Source organism: Corvus brachyrhynchos, unplaced genomic scaffold, assembly GCF_000691975.1.
Source record: "Corvus brachyrhynchos isolate BGI_N302 unplaced genomic scaffold, ASM69197v1 scaffold142, whole genome shotgun sequence".
NCBI lineage: Eukaryota > Metazoa > Chordata > Aves > Passeriformes > Corvidae > Corvus > Corvus brachyrhynchos.
The window spans coordinates 7,763,480-7,788,446 of record NW_008237226.1 but is presented as its reverse complement, the minus strand read 5'-3'; the positions used below and the strand labels follow the sequence as shown (position 1 = coordinate 7,788,446).

The following is a 24,967-nucleotide window of genomic DNA, read 5'->3' as shown; positions in this document are numbered from 1 at the left end:
TCCCTGAATGTTAATCTAGTTCAGAGCAGAACATCAGAATCATCTTTTCTAATCAAGATGGTTTGAAGTCACTGACATTCCATTGCCCTTCCCGAACTTGCTCTCCAGGTTATTTTCACCTTATTGGATGGGAAAGGAGGGGGAAATGCATAAAATAACACAATAAAATACCTGTGAAACCTTTTAAAAGACTTCAACTGTTGATCTGCCCATATCTGATGAGGTTAAAAATTTCCTGAGAATACTCAGCAGTGAAAAAATAATTCAGTAATTTCCAGTGATTAATGAAAGATGTTATTTTTTAAATAAGCAAAAAGACACATTGCAATAAAATAAATACATGTTGCATTTTCAAATCCATGTATTTTAAATCCTCTGCTACCAATATTCAAATAACACCATCACTATTTCTAAAGTCTGTGAAAGAATTTTTCTTCACTTTTAAACACAGGGGATCTTTTGTAACATTTTACATACAAATAGAGAAATCTATTTGTAGTTTATTTATAAATTTTTAATCTTTTTCCTGGAAGTCATACTTTTATATCATTTTGTCACTGTATGAATTGTGGCTTGATTGAGAAAAATTTGTGAGAATGCTCTGTTGATCTTGGAACAATATCTTTTTAAGGTGACTTGGTTCTTTTAACAAGTGTTTTCGTAAATACAGTGTGAATTTTCAAATGATCTCATCCTCAAGGTTCTCACTGTCTTCCTTTTTTCTTATAGCTCTGTCAGCACTTTTCTCCTCCTTTCCCAATCCTGCTAAAATGGCCTATTGGTTTGACATATTGATCCCACTTGGTCCCATGACTAATATTGATTTTATTCTCAATGGGACCGTAGCCTGTCATCAAAGTTATTTTTATTTTCATATCAAGATGACATTTGATTGGCTTATTTGACACTAGAAGGCAGCTCTGCTTGGTTATGATCAATACACTTGTATTCTCTGTTCCTTATCATTCTCAGTAAGACTACATTAGCAAATGAACCATGAAAATGCTTCAACTACCTGTCAAGCAGTAGGAAAACTTTACTCCTGTTGTTAGGCAGTGTGTGGGTACTCTGCTGGAGTCTTTATTACAATTATTGAACTTCTATCCCTGTGGTACAAGTCTACTATGGCATCAAGTTAAAAGTATAGGAAATTTTCAGCTACAGTCATATCAGTTTCAGTTTTTGTTTACTTTACTTATATGCATGAAGACACTTTGTAAAGTTGATCCAAATTAACTGCAAAAATAATTACTTAAACTATATAAATGTGTCCCTGAATCCTCTTATTCAAAGTTAAAGTGGCCTTAATTCTATTTGTCAATAATTTTCTCTTTCATTCTGAATAAGGATAGCCATACAAAATGTTAATACAGTTTAACTAATCTCCTTCAAAGTCCCGGTTTAATTAATTTAGATTCATTCTTCAGCATCCATGTTTAGATCATGCTTTTTCAGAGATACTGACTTTAATATTTCAGATACAGCCTATTTCATGCTGTTGAATATTCAGTGTTATCAGAAGTAGTGAAGAATCAAAGAAGTATCACCTGTAAGAAGAGTTCCCCATTAGTCTTTGATGCATAATACAAAATATGCAGTCAGTAACTTACAGGGTTGTGGCAGACATAAAAAGGCTGTGTTACTTTTTAAGCCATAGTTAGTACTACAAGACACCCTCAGTGTGCCTTTGTGTGTGTGTAGTGAAGGAACTTGCCTCATCTATGGCTTTTTTGTTGTTTTTTCTTTTTTTTTTTTTAACTGAGACCCTCACAGGTAGCCAAGTGATTGCTGTATGCTTGGGGGAACTGACACTGTGGCTGCCATCATCACTGCCATTTAGAAATACAGGGAGAATTGGAAAAATCTTCTTCTATACTTTCTGAGTGAATTCAGGTTTTCAACCTGAATAAATCTAGCAAAGTATAGTGAAAATTTAGAAAGAGGATAAAGGAATAAGAGGCAAAATTTCAAACTAGTTACCACAAAATTTTAAGATGGCCAAAAGAGAACAGTTATTTTTCATTTTTCTCAATCTCATTAAGTAAAAAAGCTGAGCCCAAATAAGAAGTTTTCACTTTCATGGAAAAAAAAAAAGCATGGTGTTTTGTTGGTTTTGGTTTTGTGTTTTGTTTTTTTGTTTGTTTTTTTCCCAGCCAAATGCATCAGTTTTCTGTACATTTCTATGTTAACATAGTTATGAGATATTATTTTTTCATACTGTTGTTTAATCTGGCCAAATAACACTGCATTTTAAATAAAAAAATATTATTTGGGTAAAGAAATACTGTTTCATACCCTGGTTTTATTTGTGTCTGGCAAATTTAGACTCTATCTACATGACTGTAATCCTGCTAGATGACTCTAATATAAATGGAGATACATTTGTTCTGCTATTACCAGACACAAAAATGGGATTACTGGAAACATTAATATTGTATCTGAAAGTGTTAGTTCATTATGTTTAACCATTATTTTTAATTTACAGACAAAGAATATGCAAAGATGTTTTCCATCTGAAGCAATTATAGCAGGAAATATCCATCTTTAAAATATGTTCTTACTTTTTGTGTCAGAGTTGTCCCTTTATTGTTATCATTATTTCAAGGTATGGAGTGCTATTTCAGTTTTGGTTATTCCTGTAACTGGTTTGTATATGGTGCAAACATATCTGATGTATTAAGGAATATTGACCTGGATTTTTAAGCAGTGACTCACTTTCCTTGAAATTTGCATGATTGAAACTTTGGATGAATTTAAGGTCGGGGAAGAAACCTTGTAACCAGAACTGTCTTACCTCTGGAGCAGAATAGCTTTCACATCTTTCAGCTTTCCTATAAACCACTTGCAGGGGGTTACCTCCATCTGCATTTTTTCTACACAGTTGGTAATATGCTGTGTTGTGGGAAAGGTTAGCAAACACAAGCTGTAACTGTAAGCTGTAACTGAGCTCATTTACTGGTTTGGTTACAGAGAAGGAGCTGAAGTGTTCAGGTACTATTTTTGAAATTATATTTCTGCATGAATGTGGGAGTTCTTGAAGCCAGTGTCATCCCACTCATCAGAATAATTTTTCCCAAAAGGTGAATAAAGTAGAAATTTGCACATAACCATTAACAAGAAGTTTTTGCTTGTAAAATACGATGTTTCATCTCATTAGGGAATAGAAAATTATAAAAAGATCATGTTTTTTTCTTAAGTGTGTTAACATGTTGTTATCTTTGGTTGGAAAAGCACTAGATATGGTGGGTTTCTAAACTCCAGGTATTTTACTTTAGTATACTATTACTTCCTGTCATTACTAGTCATTTTTCATTGCAAATGTTTGCTTTAAAAAAAAAAAAACAAAACCACATTTTAAAATTTAGTATTTTATTTTTAAAGGTATATGTATCCTCCACTATTTGCATAAGGAAAGGACAGTAGTCAGTGGCCTTTTCCATATGTCACTGGTTTGTGTGTGCAGGTAGAGTGAAGATGTAAATAAGATGAACGTACTTGTGCTTAGGCTCTCAAGTTTCCCATTTAACAAAAAAAATAGACACATACATGTTTATGAGATTCACAGTGGGTTTTGTGAGTAAGTGGCTGAAGTATCATGTTTACCATTTTTCTTTCAGTAAGGAATAGACTGTATGATACTACACTGAAACCAAAACCACAGTGAATTTGCACATGTAAATCACCAAATCAAACAGTTTACAATCCTGCAATGTTTTCATATCATTAAACTATTAGACCAACTTTCTGTCATTTTTGCATAACAAACAGATGTGAATAACCAGTGTATTTGTCTTCACTGAAATCAGTGCCATTTCTACTTAGGCTTCTTAGAAGAAAATTACTTCAAGAATATTAACCATCAACTAATTAAGATGTACTTAATTAAATGCAAATGCTACTTAGCAAAAGCGATTGAGAGAAAGGCATGTGATTAGGGAATTAGTAACTGCTTTTACACTTGGAGCTACCAGCTAGGCACCTAAGCATTAGAAATGAATGTAGAAGCTTCACTTGTTAAGAATAATACAAGGGGAAAATACACCATCTTTTCACATTGTGTTTGTTGAAAAACTTAGGAGCCAATGAAGTAGGATATATTGAGGTCATAAATTGTAGTTAATGTTGCTTTATGTTTGATAATTAGAGAGGTTAAGAATTGTTCCAAATGTTGAAAATGTATAAGTATTTTTTGACAGCTGATACAGGAACTGTAACAGAAGATAATTACTAAGGTAATACACTGTTGCTGCTATTTTGAAAGACACTGCCATTTTACTGACATTAAAGCTTTTTTTTTTGGAGCAGACATGAATAAATACCATCAACGTTATATGAAGGATAGTGGGATTAATAAAACATATAAAGTTTCCTATTGTCTATCAAAGTATGTGTTATTTGCTAGCGTTGAACTGATTCAAGGGCAAAAATTGTTCTGCCAGTCAGATACTGCTGCACGTGCAGTATCCAAATACTCCAAATGTCTTAACTTTGTTGAGCTAAACAAGATGGTGAATTTCATGTAAATATTATTGTTTCCCCTTTCTGTGGCTTATTTCATTAGGTTTTCAGAGATTAACTTCTAAATTCTCCCTACTGAAAAATCTGGGTCAGCTTTTTGAAGTTGTGTATACATTTCAACTAGAGACACATGCTCTAGACATGTGTCTAGAGACACAACATTCCACAGAGAATTCCTCCTCTATAAAGAAAAACAAACAACAAAACAATTGCCAAAAATCAGTCCTGGGAATGAATTTCCAATCAGTAGTTCTGATAAAGTTGAAGTACAATAAAGAAGTTTGAGGAAGACACATTGCAAGTGTTTGATTATGAAAAAGGACAGAATTTGAATGAAAGTATTATGGGTATGCATTGTTCACGATGTAGCTCTCTACCTTTTCTGACCATTTTAAAAAGAAAAAGTCACACTACTGCTGGAGCACCAAGGTTTGGAAGAAAAACATCATTTGCTGTGACTGTTCATGCTAGGCAGGCATGATTTTTCCTGTTGTGCTGAACTTTGGTAATCAATTAGTGATTTGCAAGAAATGCAGAAGTATCAGAAATTAAATCAATACTTTTAGTTTATCCTGGTGATTGATTATTGTCTGCTCATTTGCAGATATAAGGTGTCCTAGCATGTGAAGATGTATGCGGTTTTGATAAGTTTGATAGCTTTTCTGTAATGTGAATAATTTCTATTTTGCATTAGACTAATCATCCAGTGTGTTGACCAGGTTATTACTAAAGAAAATCTAGTATGGAACTTCACATTTGCATACATTTGTACATTTTCTTATTTAGTGATTTTCTTGATTTTTTAAAAAATTTTCTTTAGAATAATTACAGTTGAAGTCATTAATAGTTCTTCTATACTCTTACAGTCTAGTCATGACATTCCTGTAACTTTGAGGCAAGTAGATTATAGACTGATGACCTTTTAGTGGAGAAGGATATGTTTTACTAACTGTGACTATGGTTAAAGTGAAAAAACAGGACTGAGCACATAGCACAGATCTGGTTTTAGTGAGTTTGGAATATAGATAGGTGTACTTTTTTCTTGATGGGCAGAGTCCACACAAAATTTTTAGCTCAGCCAGTCTGATACATTCTGAGATTGACAAAGGAGTCAGTGTAAGGACAGGTATAGGTCCTCATGTGAAAGGAATGCATATGGGAAACTGTATGGTAATTCAAGATAACATTCTCAGCCATTTCAGCCTTTACAACCCATACCAGAGGCACTTCAGTAGTTTCCTGTTGATTATTTTTCTACACAGGAAAGGAAGGAAACAGTCAGTGGCAACCAGGACAGCTCATGGATTTTGCTATCATGTGAAGTTACTGCATTTTTCTCCTGCAGCCTCCATGCTTAGAGGCATTACTGAAGGCAGTTAAGTAATGAAAAGGCCTTCTTCACCCCCAAACACTTTAAAAGCTGAGCTCTGGAGTGCTTTTCCAAATATTTCAGCTGCCCAGCAGCTGTAGACGTCATGCACAAGATACTGACACAAGAGACTTTTTTTTCCTTGAAGCTGAAGATATAATAGTACATTTGAACATAGTGAAATAAGCAATAAATAATCTGAAGTCTGCAGTTTTAGCATTCGGGCTTAGTTGCTGTCATTATTTGTTTTATGAACTTTAAAATACAACTGTAAAATTTGTTTTACCACTGTGTGATATTCCTATCCTTTACTGATTACACAAGCATATTAAAAATACTATTAGATATTAATGTTCAAAGCACTCTCTTGATTTAATTCTATTTATTCTTATTTTATTGTCAAAATTTACTTAGTTTATATCAGGTTTTAATTCAGTCTTTCAGAAACTATACCTGGTTTCCTCGTACAGAACTGAGACCAGGCTCATTGACATTACATAAGGCTCCGGTAGCAATTTTATTTTATGCTGATTTTTTTAAAGTTGTTCTCTATGCCTCATTGAATCTTGCAGTGATTTTACTGTTCATTTTAAGTCTTAAAAAACATTTTTCTCTCTGTAAGCACTTGCCTTTCCATTTACTACAGGTCAGAATTTGACAGCAATTTTTTACTGGGCACCGAAGCATGCACCCTGTTAAAAGATGCACAAAAAGCAAGAGGGTTTCTTTACCATGTCCCTCTAGTGATTCCAGCTCTAGGAATGCTTCTCATTGGAACTTTGTTAAAGCATTTTATGAGAAACTTTAATATCAGACACATTTTACAGATGAGTAGACAAAAACACAAAGGACTGACATGACTCAACTACATTAACCAAAGATGGTCTAGCCCAACTTCTAGCATCTAGACTAAATTTTTACAGATACCATACCTGCTTTGTGAATGTAATAAAACAAGAATGGTGATATGAATACAGTCTGATACTTATTAGTCAGTTCTTCCTGAAAGCTACCTCTCTGACCTGTAAAAATTTGCCTATTCAGTAGGAGGTTTGGGGTTTTTTGTTTGGTTGGCTTGGTGTTTTGTGGTTGTTTTTGATTGTTTGTTTTAAAGCAACTTAATAGTTGCGTAGTTCAATAGTGGCTCTCAAGTGTGCACACATACCAGGAAATCTTCAAGCCAAGAAGTTGGCCAAGAGGAGGTTTTAATGTAGTAACTTGCTTTGCTGATTGTCCAGCTGGTTCTACCATAATTATTTGAGGAAGAGATTCAAAAGGCTATCCCTTCAGTACTCCTCACTGATGTAAATCCATAAAAAAAAAAATCTCAGGAAAAGGTTTAAACAATCTTTGACATTTTAAATTCTTGAAAAAATAAACCTCTTTTCCCTCCTGCCATTTTTACATGCCATCATTTCCTTAAGAAATTTGGAGTTTTTAGTCCAAAATGTGTGTCTCTTGCCTGAGAGAAATATAATTCAACAACATAGGCATTGTTTGTATATATGGACTATTGCTAGATTCCAGGTTTTAATGAACAAATCAGCTGATAAGCGGTGAAGAGTTCTCTTGACAGAAATGTCATATTCTGTTTTCATCTCTCCTTTTTCCTTTTTGTCATTCTACATATAAGTAACCCAGGGCAGAGGCCTTTCAGTCATGTTTTTTGGAGTTCTGTCTTCAATTCTTGTGAAAAATGAATTTATACCCATAACGTTCAAATAAAATCATAGAATCATAGGGTGTTTAGGGTTGCAAGGGACCTTAAAGATCATCTAGTTCCAACCTCTCTGCCATGGGCAGGGACACCTTCCACTAAAACAGATTGTTCAGCGCTCCATCCAGCCTGGCCTAGAACACTTCCAGGAATGCGGCATCCACCATTTCTACACAACCTGTTCCAGTGCCTCTTCCCCTTCACAGTAAAGAATGTCTTTAATCTTCTCTCTTTTGGTTTGCAGCCATTCCCCCGTGTCCTATCACTACATGCTTTTTTAAAAAGCCCCTTTTCATCTTTCTTCTTTCAGCCTTTTTTAGGTACTAGAAGGCTGCTATAATGTCTCATTGGATTCTCTTCTCCAGCCTGAACAACTCCAATTTTCTCAGCCATTTCTCATGGGAGACATATTCCAACTCTCTGCTCACCTTCATGGCCCTCCTCTGGACTTGCTTCAACACACAATAGCAAATATTTTCAAATGGGACATTTTCTAAGTAGTCATTACACTGGCATTGTTCCCAGCTTATGGTTGAGTGGTTTCTGGTAGTTGACTACACTATGCACTGTAAAGAGGAAGGCAAAAAAGGTCAAGTTTTTCATAAAATCATTAGTGAAATGTCAGAAACAATTTAGTCTAAATAAAATATTTCCCCAAAGATAAGAAGTACCCATTATAAGACATTCCTTCCAACTACATTTCTATGCTATTGAATTCATCAGATAAGGATTGGACAGTTGGCAAAAACAAAATGCTAATATGTAAGACAAATATCTCTAGAATATTTTCTCTGTAAAAGCAAAGAAAAAAGATAGGCTTTGATTTTGGGAGAGAGTGAAGGCTTGGTTTCATTTGAGATATAAACTCAGACTGAAACTAATCAAAAGAATTTCTCATTGTGGCACCAAATTTAGCTTGAATTTAAAGTTAAAAGCCAGTAGGTGATAAATAAGTTCAGTACAGTGTTGTTTGTTTATACTGTGACACACTTTATTGTAATAGTACAATTTCTTGCAAAGTGTTCAGTTTACCTCATTGAGTCTTATCTAGCAATGGAACAGTTTGAGATTAGGGTTCACCCCTTTTCTAGCTTTTTTTTTCTATCTGGAATAGATGTTTACAGTCCTCTTCTTTGTCTCTTGTCCTTGAACCCAAACACATGTCCATTCTGATGAAGCAGAAAGGAATCCCTACTGCATTGGTGTCAGGGTGTGATGACCTGCAGTATAACAGAAGGAGCAATTGATGCAAAGACTGAGTCCAGTGAGGGAAGCAGAACTTGGTGTGGGAGAGCTATGAAGCCTTTGGCAGGACTCAAGTTTTTATTTTAATATGAGAAAATATAGCTGCTGAGACTGACTTGATCTCAATGGTCTTTATAATTCAGATGACTATGACTACTTTGGGCTATTTTAAAAACATGAGCTTCAGGATTTTCCCTGGTTTTCAGATCTAAGGAAGATTGATGATTGTAGTTCTGTTGTGCCTAAATATTCTGTATTAATAAAATATTTGGCACTGGTTAAAAGGATCCAATATTGAATGGATGGCCCTCATCTCTTACTCTTTCACAAAGAATTTGGTTAATACTTCTGGGACTCATGATATGTCTTTAGTATTAAAGAACCTCCAAGTTTCAGGAACTCAGTTTAACAGAGATTCTTATTTTAAAGGTTCTAAGACTGTAAACCTTGAATGAAAAAAAAATGTAGCTTAGGTAGTTTCTGTTTTGATTAGTATTTGAATAATTTTGTTATTATTATTTTATTGAGCAATAAAGCCTAATTTGAGACTCGGCAAAACAGTGTTTTTAGATCTTCGGCTTAATTTATAGCGTGCTCAGTTCTCGCTGAATTAGCTTTCAGATTCCATGTGGTAGTTACTAAGAGTAACTGATGATTCAATTACAGGGTATTTAATCAATCTATCTAACAAATATTTTGTCGTATTGAAGACTTAAGTTTATTTGCAAACTTGTTAAGACATTATTTTGTTGATATTGGCCATTAAAACAAAGGGGTTGACATGATGGATTTTAGAAAGTGCGTAATGTAGACAACTCCTTTTGGTCCTGTCAAGATCATGTAAGATTCGAGAGTGTTTCAGTAGATGAATCATAGCAAAAGGTTTTATGCCCTAGTACAACAAAGATCGTACAGCACAAAAGGCATTGAGATGCTTTGAAATGACATCCTTTTTAGAAAATAAAAAAAAAAAAGAAATGTTGTGTTCACAACTGAACTGCCTCTTTCATACCTTAATTGTACGTGGTTACCAGGGCCTCAAAAGTCCAATGTACTCTTAGATGCAACATTTTCAGTTCCTCATAACAGGCATTATGTTATAACAAGGCTAGAATTCTAAAAAGTGGACCCAAATCTCTTGCTCCTTCGTTTTTTCCATCATTTGCTCCAACATGAAGATTTATCATGAGACTTAGAGATATCAGGATATGGGGTCATTTGTTCATTCCTCCCTTAGTAAATATTAACTTATTTGATCAAGAAATCATGTCACCTCACAAAACTCTCCATGTTGTGATTAAGGTGCTGTTCAGACAGATCTCAGACACAGTGCTCCCACAATTATCTGATTGAAAACAAAAGAAACCCTGCTATTTAAACACTAGTTAATATTTCATTAAGGAATGCATACCAGCCAGGATCTTTTTATTATAATGAAATGTGTACCTACAGAATATAAATGCATATATCTTGTTAAACTTCCATGATATGGAACATATATCATGTTAAACTTCATATAAATGCATATATCTTGTTAAACTTCCATGACACAAAGACTGATGTGTTGCTGGTTTGCTAACAAATAAAGACCTTTCTAACCAAACAAAACTCTGACTGTAATTTACTGCAGCTTTTCATGTTTTGATGGATAGCTACAATTCAAAGGATGAATTGTGGGTTATAAAGCTGGTTAAGTTAGGATGTTTTTCCCTTTCTCCCTCAAATGCAGATGAAAACTGCGTCATTACTATACATGTATCTCCATGTACACAGTTTTCCATAGGTGTATTATATACTCTGTTACTCACATTTAGATTTTGTGTGGGATCAAGTATATATTACAAAACGAAAGCCTAAAGACCACCCAGGCTGGCATTCACTTCATGAGAATATTGAATCAAACTAGGTTTAAGTACGCTCTTCTAGAATCAAGGCAAAGGAGAAAAGTGATTTTAATAAAAAATCTATTTACCTTGTTTATACAGAAGAACCGAATCTAATTTATTTGTGTGCCCATCTGGACTAGATTGCTCATTTTAAGTTAATTTAGCAAATGGTAGACTGCACTGCCTTTTTTTTTCCCCAGGAGAAGAGGTTGACAGACAGCTGTGTAGAGATGCCATTTACCCGATCCCGGTGGTGTGCGAAGCGCCGTGCCCAAAGGACTGTGTGCTCAGCATGTGGTCTGCGTGGTCCTCCTGCTCACACACCTGCTCCGGCAAAACCACAGAAGGGAAGCAGATGCGCGCCCGCTCCATCCTGGCGTATGCAGGTGAAGGTAAGGGCTCACACTCTCGCAGGCTCCTGTCTGATTGTGAATGCTCAGCTGTCTTTGTAATGTCAAAGTAATTTCTTGATTGACAGGAACAAATTATTAGGTGGAGTTGGGGGGTTTTAAATATAGCAAAATTGTTTAAATGGTTATCCTATTTACTCCTGGTACCTAAAGCTGTTTTAAAGAGGTTTTATTTTGCCCATTTCAGCTACTATGTTTTTATTAATATGCTTAATGTTACTGTTTCTATTTCAGATATATGGTTTCCCTGTTTTCCATTAAAATTAGATAAGGCAAACAGTTTATCCAATACAGACTAGCAACCCTAATTTAGGTCCAGTTTGGAAGGATCTAAGTATCCTGAATGCTGAAAAGACGAGAATTTTAATGGCTCAAACGCTAGCAAATGGGTTTTGTAGTTTCTTATCTCAGATCGGTAATTTATGTTACCCCACTAACATTTTTATTCATAGCAAGGCTTTGGTTTTTGCTCTGCAAGTCCTCACTCGTGAATGGTTTCCATTTATTCAAATGGTCCTTGTGCAGAGTCTGCAGCAAATGCAAAGAGAAGACATATCTGGAAGATAAAGGAGAAGAAGAAATAGGTTTTAGATATAGGTTCATGGCTATTCTTTGATGATTTTTCCTGGTTCCTATAGCTCTTGGTTTTAAGTATTTGGAGAGGAAGAAATATATTCTGTACATAACATGATTCAAAAATGGCCATGTCAGGTGTGCCAGTGTCCAGCTGATAAAATGCCTCATGCAACACCAGGACCCAGGATACATAGGCACCAAAGAGTTCTTGGCAGGTGTTTTCCCACATGTATTACTGACAGAAAAGTTAAATGCCTTCAATATAAAAGGATTGCATGTATGTGTTACTTCTTCTTTTAAACTGTTAAGAATTTTATTACTTTACATTAAGATGAAATTTAGCTGAAAAGTGAAAGCTGCAAGGTATGGAAGCAGTGAAACAGAGTATTTGTACACTTTTCTGTTTGCAGACACGGCTAACATTGCTGAAAGTGTACTGTGTATTTGACAGAATTTGGATGACTGTAAAAAAAATTAATATAGCATAGCACTTTCAACCTTTTCTCTGAAGGGAGCCTTTGCTAGAAATGTAAGTGGCAATAAGAACTATATTTTGGTAGCTGATTCAAATCATAGTTATTTAGATGGATCTATGTAACAAAGTAGAAACACTTTTAAAATTATTAACAAAATTGGGTTTTTGTTGTCCCTTTCTTTACAATGTACCAAACAGACTCATTTTGGGGGACACACAGAGCCAGATAATTCAAATAAACCTATATTCAGGCACTTCTTGCTTGTCCATGTAGCCATGTAGGTCAAGACAATAGATTTTCGATATATTTTTGTAATTTTACTGGACACAGAAATTTAAACTCCTGACAAGCATGCCACAGAAGTGAAAACCTTAATTACTGAAAAAATTATTCCACTTTCTTATGCTTAATCTTAAAAGGTACTCCTTATTCTGACTTTGATACTTACTACAACCTAGGTTAATTTACAAAGTTGCAGATGCAGCAAAGCTGTTCAGCATAGCCTGGATTTTAGGTATGTGAATTTTATTCCTGTTCGTTGTGGAATGATCAGAATCAGCACAGAGTGATCACAGACAGATCTCAAACCACAGAGGTTCTAGTGAAGAAATCCCTAAAGTAAGGCTGAGAAAGCTAACTCATTACTTGGGTGTTGTAGTGCTTCAGCTTTGCTCGAACCCTGGCTTCTTTCCCACTATTTCAGATGAAGTTATTCTGTGCTTTTTTTTAAGGATACAAGCTGGTAGGTCTACCCACCTTACAGGAGTGTACTCACATCTTGGTCAGATTTCTTCAACATTGTGCCCCTTTGCACTCTGTACAAACTCCAGAGAATTAAAATATATAAATAAATGAAAGAACCTTCCAAGGCTTAGGGTATTTTTACAACCCTAGCTGGAAGGTACTTTTCACCTTTTCTTGTATTATATTCAAAATGTATCAGTTTAACTTTTATTTTTTATCCTTCAGTGGAATTAGAATTACTGTCATTTTTGTCCTCTTACTCCTGTTATGCCTTTTAGTCATTTGTTACATGACAAATAACTGAATGACTTTTCAGCTCCAGAATTCCATGACCGAGATCGGCTGTGCTCCCAAAACATAAAATACTGAGTGCTGGGAGGTCATTTCATGTTCTAGGAGCACAGAATATATTCATGTATCTGAACATCTGTATTCCATTGATATAAAAGAAAGCTTCATATGAACATCTTTTGGAAAACATACAGTCCTCAGTTCTATTCAGAACTTAGGAAAAATGCACAGAACTGTAGATGGAAGCTCTGTAAGCATCATGTATAACTAAAAATTCCAAGCTGCATAAATGTAAGACAAATAATTCCATTTACACATTAAAACTGAGTTCTGAAAACAGCTATCAGTTCTGTTCAGGTGAACAGTCACACAAGTGTTTTCTTTTGGATTTCTGAACCTTTACTTGAACTGTTGGTATGAGAGACAGACCAGGCTAGGTATACTATTCCATAGGAATTTCTGTATAATGTTGCCATGAGTTTTTACTCAAAACACAATAGAGCAAATATATTGTACATAAATATATTCTATTCCTATTATATATCAGGATTGGCTATTAATTAAGGAAAAAATATGCAAGACTGTTGCAAATAATTTGTATTGTAAGATGACATAAGGGGTCCAGGTGTGGGACCTTGATCACACACATCCTGCTGCTGGTCATTCAGTCCACAAGCCTAGGAAGATCAAAGCATTTCAGGCATTACATACACAGCGAATACTGCAATCCCTCAAAGTATCTGAAGCATTTAATTGTTGTTCATTTGGGTACTTAAACATGAACCCCATTGAAGTTTTTGAGGATCTATAGATACATGTGAAATAAGTTTTTTTTATCTGGCTCTCAGATGGTTTTTTATCAAGTATTGTCTGTGATTGTTCAGTTTCTCTCCACTTTGCAATGAAAAATACTATATTCTGCCATTTTTATTGGCAGATAACTGTCTGTAATAGAGCTATGTCATTTCACACCTAAGAAATTATTTTTCCTTTTATTTCCCAGCTATCTCTGCTGCTGAATTGTTTTGAAGAAACCATCAAATTAACATAGCTGGCCACCAGGAAACAACCACAGCCTAATATTTTTTTTTTTTGATGACTTAGAATAGGAGTAATTCAGCAGTATTATAATAGTTCCTCAGTGTCGAGAATAGGTTCAGAGGAAAAATATAAGCCCTAAGTAAATTACAGTGGTGACAAGGTTTGGTAATGAGCTCTGGGATACCGACTGCCTCTCCAGCACCACACTGTTTTCTGCTTGAGCCAAAAGCTGACCTCCGTTGTACACCCTCTCATCATCATTTCCTCATACTGAACAAGACCCTTTTCTTGTGGCCAAACTAACAGAGCCTCCAGCACATACTGAACAAGACCCTTTTCTTGTGGCCAAACAGAGCCTCCAGCGCGGTGTGGTCATGCACATCTGGGATGGGTTTATTTACTTGCATTCAGTGGAGAGAAAGGAGTCTCTTCACAAGATAAATACTTACTGTGTTTTGTGAGATGACTCCATGTGGAAATGAGTGTCACAATAACCATTTTTGATATTTTTTCTGAGATCATTGTCCTCAGCTTGAAGGTTTAAAAGGCAAAGTGATTTATAAATTTGCCTGTCTGTGAGACTGCCTATAGTGTTAGCTCATTTGTGTCACTGTCAAATATATCTTCATGGTACCGTAAGAAACTCAGAAAAGTCCCTGTATCAAAATACAAAATGACAGCAAAGGACATAGTGATGTTACCTGATATATCATATAGTTGTTCTGCATAAATCTAGTAAGGTATCATATACAGCTCAGCCTCACTCATGAATGTAGGGTTTGTCTATTTTTGTTTTGTATTCCGTTTAATATTTCTGCTCTTTTTTTATTCCCTTTTCACAATAAATCTTATATAATTAGTAGTGTGCACTGAGACAGCTTCACATTGCTACTATATCTGAGACTAAGAAGTACTAAAGGAATCCTAGTTTTTCAGTAAGTAATATATATGTAGATTGATTCTGAATTGATCATACACTGCCATAGAGTGACACTGGCAAATCGGTGCAACACAGCACAACACTAATGTTGTGGATACATCCCAAGTTTTATTAGTAATATTGATTTTGGAAAATTAAAGATTTAACACCCCACTCCCCCCCAAAAAAAATCGAAAACAAAACTAAAACCAAAAAACCAAAAGTCAAATGGAAAGAGGAAACTAAGATGACTTAAAAGCTTAATTTAATAAAATGAGAGTGAAGGGAAATTTTTTTTACATATTCTCTTAGGGCAGGGATGCATATGCATGTCAGTGTTTTACTATGAGTATTACATGCTCATAGACTAGCAAAGTGTAGTGCCAGAAGGACTATTTGGTATGACCTCATATATCACAGACCACTAAACATCACAGTTAGATAGTATAGAATATCAGTTGTCTGTCAGATATTCTGTTTGACAGGGACCAACAGCTCTTCTCATCTATCTGCAAGACTAATTTATTGAATATATAAGAAATAGCTGGATCAAAGGAGTTTCTTCTCAACACTTGGCAAATTATTGTTGATATGCTTTAAAATTTTATTCCTGATAAAATTCCAGTGCCGTTTGAATTCGTATTTACAAACAAGAAGTCATGCTTAGGGTTTTTTAATGTATTTACTCTTCCTACACTTCTTGAGGTTGTTTTTAATTTTTGTATTTTCCTGGCTTGAAATAACAGTGCTTGGTAATTAAATCTGAAAGCATAAAATTGAGTAATTGTTTTACCAGCAAATTGCTAATTCACAAAAGAATAAGTTTTGGAGAACATGAGGTTTTTCATGAAACAGGAATAAAAAAACCCCACTTAGTTTTGGGACCATGCAAACTGAATTTTCAGGCAAGACTTACTAAGTGACCTGACACCTGTGTGAGAAAGGTGAGCCAGGGCAGGTATGTTACTGTGTTCTTTTGCTCAGGAGCTCATCAGCTCAGATTGCTGACTGTAGTGAGGGGTCAGGGGCTGAAATCCTATCCTGGAAAAGACTTGAGGACAGGTCTCTCATTTCCCATGGGTCCACTCTGCATCCTGACCTGTTGTGTGTGTAGGACAGGTCTGCTTGGTTTGTATAATGGATATACACCAGGTGAGGAAGCATCAATGTTTGCAGAACAGGAACAGTCTTGGTTCTGACTGTGTCTGTTTTCAGGAAGTGCAGCTGCCTTGAGAAGTATCTACCTCATGAGAGAGAGAGAGTAACACCTCACTCATTAGAATACAAGAGACACTTCAGTCACATCTGTTTTCTCAAACTTTAAGACTATTCCAGCTGTTTTGAAATGCATTTGTAAAACTATATGCATTTGCAAAAACGAGTTATATCAAGACGATTAATTAAAATTATCCTAAATGCTTAAAAAAATGTTCAGCATTTTGAAATTTAAAAGTTATCAAGTCAATGTCACAAAAAAAGATTAATAAAATCCAATCATTGAATATCCTCGAGCAAGGTGTCTTACCCATTAGCAATTCCAAACCAGGCAGAAAAGAAGTCTAAGTGCATGACAATTCTGTTAAAGCTTTCAAGGAAACAATATCATATCTCACCTATTTTATGAGCAGTATGCAAGTCCCTCTGCAAACCTAGTCGTTCATTTCCAAGACCACTTTGCTTAAGAATCCAAACCCAAAACTAAATGCTTCAACTGTTTTTTGTATCCTTGAAATTATTATTTTTAGTACTGCCAAGTAGTTATTTACTGTCATCTGATCATCTATTATTAAAGGATATGTTTATTATTGTACGTCCCTTTTTGGCATATTCTGATGAATTCAAATGTCTGTTTTATTTTTTTCCTGTGATACTCATTTACTTTTATATTCCTGTCAAACCTGTTCTCAACTGGGGATATGCTCATAAAGTTGTTACCCCTACACAGATGTTGTAAAGGGCATCTCTAATTGCCAGTTTTCCAGCCCCTTCTACATTTTGTGTACCTAGTTAAATTTGAGGAAGCACAAGAGAATGCTGTTTTCCTGTAGAGAATGGCACACTGATTTTTATTTTAGTAGTATTATTTCCACATTTTGTTCAGTCTTTGCATGTTTTTTTAACTCCTGGTTTAATCTGAACAGAGCTGTATTCCCACTGAGCTGCAGACATTCATGCCCCAATGTTTTTCATTTACAAGTAATGTCAATCTCATTTTATTCCCTGGTTATACATTCTTGCATAGCTGTCGAAACCGAACCTCCATTGTCACTTTATTCTCAAATGTCTTAGGAACTGGTGACTGTGGCACTCAATTCTGGGAAAATATTTTTTCCCCCATGCACCCCCTTTAATTTTTAAATTTCATTAAATATTTCCCTTGTGTTTTTTCTCGAGCTAACATCAGATGGAAATACTTAATTTATTAACCTTCTCTACATCTTTCAAATTTTCCTTATTTAACCCTACTAATGGAGGAACGTCTAGACTCCTCACATGGTTCAATTTTCCCTTCCATGACAAATAATCTTTGACTTTACGATTTTTTTTTCTCTTCAAAATACACTCACTTTCCAAATTTACTTGCTTATATTCCTGTCTGCTTGGTTTAGCTGCTTTGTTTTTTCTTGAGGGATGATGATTAGATAACATTATGAAATTTATCACATAACCAAAATTCTATTTTATCATTTATATTTTTAATTTATTTTTTAGGAAAATATGTCTGGCATTTTTTTTAATGCTCTGCACACTGACATATTTTAACCAATTCTAATAGACTTGGCATCCATTCTGAACCAAAAAAAATTCAAGTTATTATTTAATTCGCATTTTTGTAGGTTTCTCTAATCCTCCTTTGCAAAATTTAATATTAGCTAGTCTGTGGCATGACATCTCAACTAATACAATGTTAACTGTTGCTTGGTTACATCAATATTTTTAGAAAAAAAGCCAGAAATTAAAAATATTCCTAGAGAAATAAATTGAGGATTATGATTTTATCTTGCATTTTCATTAGAATGGACCTTTTCTCATGTGTGCTGCAGATCTAGACCATGAAGAACAACTTGGGGTATAAAGTATTTTATACTGATTACTTGACTTTCTTGTTTTGGAGTATTTGAAGTGTCCATTGTTTCTCTGATTACATTTACTTTCTTGTTTAATATCAACAATGAGTGCTTGAAACTCCTTCCCTCCTGCATATCTGTAGAGCAGACAGTCAACTTGAAGTTCAGTGCTGGGATCTAAAGACAATATACTCTACAACATGCATGTGGTGTGAGCATACATTTTTCTTTTTAGAGAAAAGTCATATGGATCATCAGCATTAACTAACAAAAAACTCCTCTTTCAGTCATCTTTCTTACTTTTCTTGTGTTTAGGAGAGGCTAAAATGTTGTTTAGATTTTTCACTGCCTTTTCATCAGTTGGAGATAGGAGCCCCATTGTTCCTTGTAGGCCAGAATCTTAAACCTAGATTCTGAGTGTCTAATAACACCGGATATTTAGCGGGCGTGATGTCTGCTCGCAGGGCTGGGCATCTAATAGCCTGTGATCAACTCTGGTAGGAAAGACCTCTTCATTTCTCCTGGAGGATTGGGAGGCCAAAGTAGTTTTGAAGTGCTTGAATATAATAAACTGAACAGACTATCTGAAACCAAACACAACAAAGACAACATTATCTGAGCTTTTCTTCACAGTCACTGACACTTGATTGCATTTTAGTCTTAACCTGCTTTTTATCTTAATCTGGACCTGAAATTGCCAGCCGTGCCATCCTCTTTGGTTTACATAACATGGATAAATATCCACTGGGACCTAGGACAAGAGCTCCAAAAATCTTTTCAATTGATCTGTGCATTAGACATAAACAGTGGTCTTTAGCCATGCATAACTAGAATAATTAACAATTTTTTCTGCCTAGAGCCTTCATACGTCCTTACATGATCTCTTGCAGTCTCTTTTAGAGAACCAAAATAGTAAGGCTGTAGATTACTCCAAGCACATTAGTGTGTTATAGAAGTTATGATTATTTTGTTATCCTTTTGGTACAGACTTACACACTGTCCATGAACAGTCTGTGTGGCTTGTTGACTGAAATTTGTCAAAGTCAATATTGGGCATATGAAGAGGAGGAAAAAGGAACAGCATTTCTTTCATGTAATCAAACTGATAATACATGTAATCAAACTGCTAAAATATAACTAAGAAAATTTCAAAGTGGGTTTGTGGTATGGGTTTTTTAAATAAAAAAAAAAAAATTGTCTCCTTCCACTGAATGCTCTTTTGCCCTCTTTTATTGTTCCAGGAGGAATACAGTGCCCAAATAGTAGTGCCCTCCAGGAAACACGCAGCTGTAACGAGCACTCTTGCACTGTGTACCATTGGCAGACCGGTCCATGGGGACAGTGCATAGAGGACACGTCTGTCTCTGCTTTCAACTCCTCTGCCAGCTGGAATGGGGAGGCCACCTGTTCCGTGGGGATGCAGACAAGAAAGGTCATCTGTGTGAGAGTCAACGTGGGACAAGTAGGCCCAAAAAAGTAAAGATCTTTAAAAATGTCTTCATGCTGTAATTAATGTTTGGATTTTACTGCTTTATATTTTTATCACTGATGACTGTTTTCAAAGGCAGAAAGACCCTCTCTTTTGTGTTCTCATGAGGGAATGTTTAATCTTCTAAAAATACAAAACTGGCACAACAGGAAGACTAGATAATACCTTTCTCACGGTGGATTTTTATGGGTGGTATTTACAGTGGTGATTCTGCTGACAGCCGAATAAATCCAGTTGGGTCCTTGCCACCATCAGGTTGAGTCACAATAAAATTCTTGGAGTATGTGTGTGACATGCAGACCAGCACCATTTCCAAGATCCTTGTTGCCTCCAAACAAGCAGTGCATTGTATGGATTAGTGCAGTTCCACTCAAAAGTAGTGCTGTGAATCTCAATACAGTACAGCATTTCTTCTTCTCAGAACCAGACCAAGGAGGTGTAGCATAGTGGAACCTGACATGTTGTTAATTTGAAACGTTAGTTTGAACATTAACATGACAAACTTTGTGAATTTTTTTTCCCATTTATGTGGTTTTTTAAGTTATGCCTTTGGCCCAATGATTTGGTTTTACAGTTTAATGTGTGACCAGGCTTAAATACGGATTAGCTGCTAGTAAAATGCATTTGATAATATCTTTGTAGGGATTGGCACTCTGTAAATATATACCACTCAGAACAGATTCAAAACTGGAAGAACTGATAGCAGAGGTGGTTTAGAAAGTTCATGAGGCAGCTATTTTCACACTAAATATTTGCTTGCTGCCTGCCATTTGTTGCTTTATTCTGCAGTAGATTTAAGCCTAATTTACTTTAAATGGAAATGTGGGGAGTAATGTCTGCACATTCAGTAATCTAAATGGTTGTGTATCTGCATTAAGTGGCTGTTCTACTTAGTCACGATACCATTATATCTCTTGTTTGGTACATTTACATTAAAAAGCCCACAAACCTTTAATGATTTATCATCCTTTTTAAATCTACTGTAAATGCCTGTACCTTTGATTTGACCTTAAATTCTGGGAGGAGGACTGTTTTATTCTTTCATAAATGAATCATATGAAATGAAAAAAAGTCTTCGTTGATCCTTGAAATCGTCACATCAAAATCACCTAATCGTTTTTAAAGACCTAGACATTTAAGATGAAAATATAAATAGGAACCTTGTTTTAAACTCCCCTTATAAAAAGGATTACTTTGATAAGATACAATCAATATTATTGGCCTTATCTGCCTCACAAGTTACAGACTCCAGCATGTATCTTTTCTGTTTAATTTGACCTTGAGTAAGGACTGCAAAAAAATCAATACTTTGCTTTAAGCCACATATAGTAAATACAAACAATATAAAGCATAGAAATGGTGTTCTAATTGAACTAATTGCCTTGCCTAAGTATCTGAAGAGGAATTGTAGTGTTTAGTGCTCCTGAAAGATGAAGTTCTCAGTGAAATGGTGAATGTGTATATTTCAGACTGTTTTGTATGCTTATAATTTCTCCTGCATTTTTAAGAGAAAAGCCAATGCAAGAAAAGCCATTAGTAAGCCAATGTTCAATGCTTTCCAGAAACACTTTTTATTTTAACCTTCAAGAAAATTTCTGACATCTTCGTCAATATATGTGATTGGTAGCAGAGGTTTTTTTAAAGTGTATCTGATCATATCTAAATACACCCTTGCATATAGAATCTGATTTTATGAATCACATGGAACCAAGGCACAAGTTGACTTAAAAATGTAAACAGATCTTACAGAGAAGTGATCGAGATTTATGCTGCTATAGCTATATTATTTCTTTTTCTTCACATTGGTGGAAGGGGAGAAAAGAGAAAGGGTGGAGATACCATTCTAAGAGGGCACCGAGGAATGGGTGCTGGTTCATGATAATTGATCATATACTGAGGAGTGAATGTGAACTGGCAGGAAAATGCAGAGACAACTGGTAGAAAGCCTGCACGAGCAAGTATTATTGTTGAAGAGTACATTCCTGTAAAGCTGCAAATCAGCTTTTCTCCTCCTCACACTGTACAGGCATTGTTGCAGCGGGGATTACTGGAACAAGCATATATCAAACCAGGAGTCCCGTGGAAATGAAGTATATATGGACAGATTTGTGGTAGATATTTCAGAGATGTTTATTTCTCCAGCCGCATGGCCGGGGCTCTGCTCAGGAACTCCATGGCAGGGGGAGGGACCCCAACAAGGCATAGTTCTCTGCTGACCATGGAGACTAGATTTTCTTGATAGTTTACCATTAGACTTGCCTCTCTCACCTGTCTGGTCCCAGTTGCCTAGCGCTGAAAAGAGGAAAAGCTAGTCATAGTAATGTTTTTCCATAATTATCCAAAAGCTCCCAAATATAGATGTGATGTTTTTCTTACATCTTTACATATTCTTCAGACAGCCCACAGTCTGTATGTGTTTAGAGCAATAGCAATTTTGAAATTATTTTAAATATTTTCAGTACTTCTGTGAGTTATTGTTCCATTCTGAAACAAGTATTGCTGCATAGAGAGTTGTTTTTCCTTGATGAAAAAGGACAGAATCCCCACAGAATGGGGAAAATGACCTGCGTAATGAGTCCCATATGTTGCAGTCCAATAATCCTTTTTATATGCTGATCAAGACTCTTCCTAAAACAAGTAAGGTTTTCTGCCTTTTCTGGCAGTCTTTCTCGGTCTCATTGATCTGGCAGTTTTAAATCCGTTTCTGGTTTCTCTCATAATCACAGCCAGCTTATACCTATTTGTTCCTGGGTTAGCAGTGTTATTTATTTTGAATATGTCTCCTTCCAGAGTTTGTATTTAGATAAAGTGATGAGACCTGAAAATGTATTTTACTAAGCTAAATCAGATGGCTTTTCTTCATAATTATGTGAAAGCTTGAAAATAACCCTTAAAATACAGTCTAGCATGGTGAGTGAGGGATGATGGTTATTTAAATCCTGAGGTGCAGAATACACCACGTTTGGCTTGCTTTCACCACATGTATTTAATTGCTACTAGTTTTTATATTAGTGCTCCATCCTGGTGAATTCTGGGCAGCAAGCACTGTCCTCATGTGTCTGCAAGCATTCAGTACCTCACATGATTCACTACTTCATTGCAAAGTGGTTGTTTATTTGATAATGCTTCTTTGTAATTTTTGGGGTTTTTTTTTTAGATGCCCTGAAAGCCTTCGACCTGAAACTGTGAGACCTTGTCTGCTTCCTTGCAGGAAGGACTGTATTGTGACTCCATTCAGTGACTGGACAGTGTGTCCTTCATCTTGTCAAGAAGGTAATTTTATCCATTTTGTGCTAATAGATTTTAGGAGTAAAAAAATGGGCAGTCAGACTAGCAGTCACTTTTGGCAGAATGCTTATACATATCTCTTTCTGACAGAGGACATGTAATACCTGGTACAGCTGCTGCAGAGAGGACATAGAGTTTTTGCTGAAAAGGACAGTTATTTCAATACATTTTCTATATGCATCTGTTTAGATTTTTTTTCCCACATTTTTCCTAATATTACAAACTCCCATTTGCATCTTACACTGATAAAGAGATGACTAGTTACAGGGTAGACACATACCTCTTAACATCATCAGCTTATCATCTTAACATCAATACTTGTACAATGTTAGCATTTTAATTGTCAGATTTTGGTTTTGGAAATACCTGGGCTCATGCTGTTTTCTCATCAGAAAAACCTGAGTCTTTATATACAAGGAGATAAGTATGTAGATAAGTAGACGTGCAGTTGTATATAATTTTGTCTGGCTGCTCTACTCCAAGAAAAATTGAAGGAGAGTTAATAAAAACCAACAGACTTTACATTGATGTGAATGGTCCAATTTAAACATATAATCCAACACCATTTTTATACATTTGACAAAGCTCTTTAAAACAGTGTGGGTCTCCCCTGAATTTTTATTACTCTGGAATCTCACATGAAGTTAGCATGATGACAGGCTTAATATTAGCCACACTTTTATGCTTTATTTCTCTTTTTAAGCTTAACAGGAGGCATTTTTCCAATATGTACTATTACAGACAGACTCTGTAATACCCTCTGTTTCACAGGGTGCTAATCCCTATGTGGGACATGGTGATTACTCACAGCTACCACTTTGTCAGAATGCAAAAGATATAGTTACATCAAACATACACACTTGGGCTGTCATGACCAATTCTTTAGGCTTTATAAAGGAAACAAGAATAAAGGTATTTTTGCAGTAATTCCTACCAGTGTTTAGTGCATTCGAACAAATGAAAAAAGGGGTTAGGAAGACTAAATTCATAACCTTTGAAAGAGAGCAGAGAATTGAATCCATTAAATCTGAATCTACAAAATAGTTATTCATTATTAAATACACGTTATTTTACAGCAGTATTAATTGTTCTTTCTGAAATACTTTTGTTGGAGGAGATCAAAATTCCATCCTTTTCTGTTCCCATTTCTATGGGTTTTAAGAAAGTTCTTGATGCAATGAGCATATCTTCGTGAATATTTACCACAAACTCGTGTGCAGGCTTCTATAAAACAGTATATTTGTGAGCTAAAGGAGTTTTGTCTATTTGGCGAGTCAAACTCTCTTTATACTACACAAACAATTTTTATTTCATGGGGTTTACCCATTTGTGCCAGTAAGCAGGTCAGTAGCTTTCCTGGGCTGCACGTCTGTCTTGCCCCTTGTGCCAGCTCCTGGCATCTCCTGGAGCTGTTTGACTCGGGAGTGAAGGGTTTCCTCCGTGCTGAAGAGTGGCCAGGTGGTGGAGAGTCACCGCGGGATTCTCCTACTGCTCGCTCCTAATTACAATTGCTTGGCTGTGGTCCAGCACACTTCTGTGATCAGACAAGCTGCAGCTGCTGTAATAACCCACCCAAAGCTGATATCAGCCCAGTCAGCCAAATGTCTGCTCTACTGCTCTCTGTGAAAAAAAACCAAACTTCCAAGATTTTTACCTAACAGAGGCATTGCTGTGGAACTAATACTGATATGTAGCTTTTCTCTTAATTTTCTGCCTGAAGAACCGATACCTGAAGATGACTGAAATTAAAATTCCTAAAGGAACTATTCACTTTTGTAGTTTTTCATTAATAATGGATGACCATAATAATTAAAAAATGCAAACTGTAAAGGAATCCTAGAGCAGAATTTCTAGTTTTACATGCAAATGATTAGGGTAAGGTTATAGCTTCAAACTGTAAAGTGTAGCAGCAAACTGAGCTGGTTTAATG

General features: G+C 35.6%; 1 protein-coding gene across 6 annotated transcripts in view; it reads left to right on the top strand.

Moving 5' to 3' along the window:
- Positions 1–24,967, top strand: part of THSD7A (thrombospondin type 1 domain containing 7A) — a 202,261-nt gene that overhangs the window by 115,250 nt on the left and 62,044 nt on the right. For all 6 annotated transcript variants that reach the window (XM_017729336.1, XM_017729338.1, XM_017729337.1 and 3 more), the window contains 3 exons: positions 10,936–11,127; positions 19,502–19,736; positions 22,907–23,022. In XM_017729336.1, the coding sequence (XP_017584825.1) occupies positions 10,936–11,127; positions 19,502–19,736; positions 22,907–23,022 (543 nt within the window). The remainder of the gene's footprint in view (positions 1–10,935; positions 11,128–19,501; positions 19,737–22,906; positions 23,023–24,967) is intronic.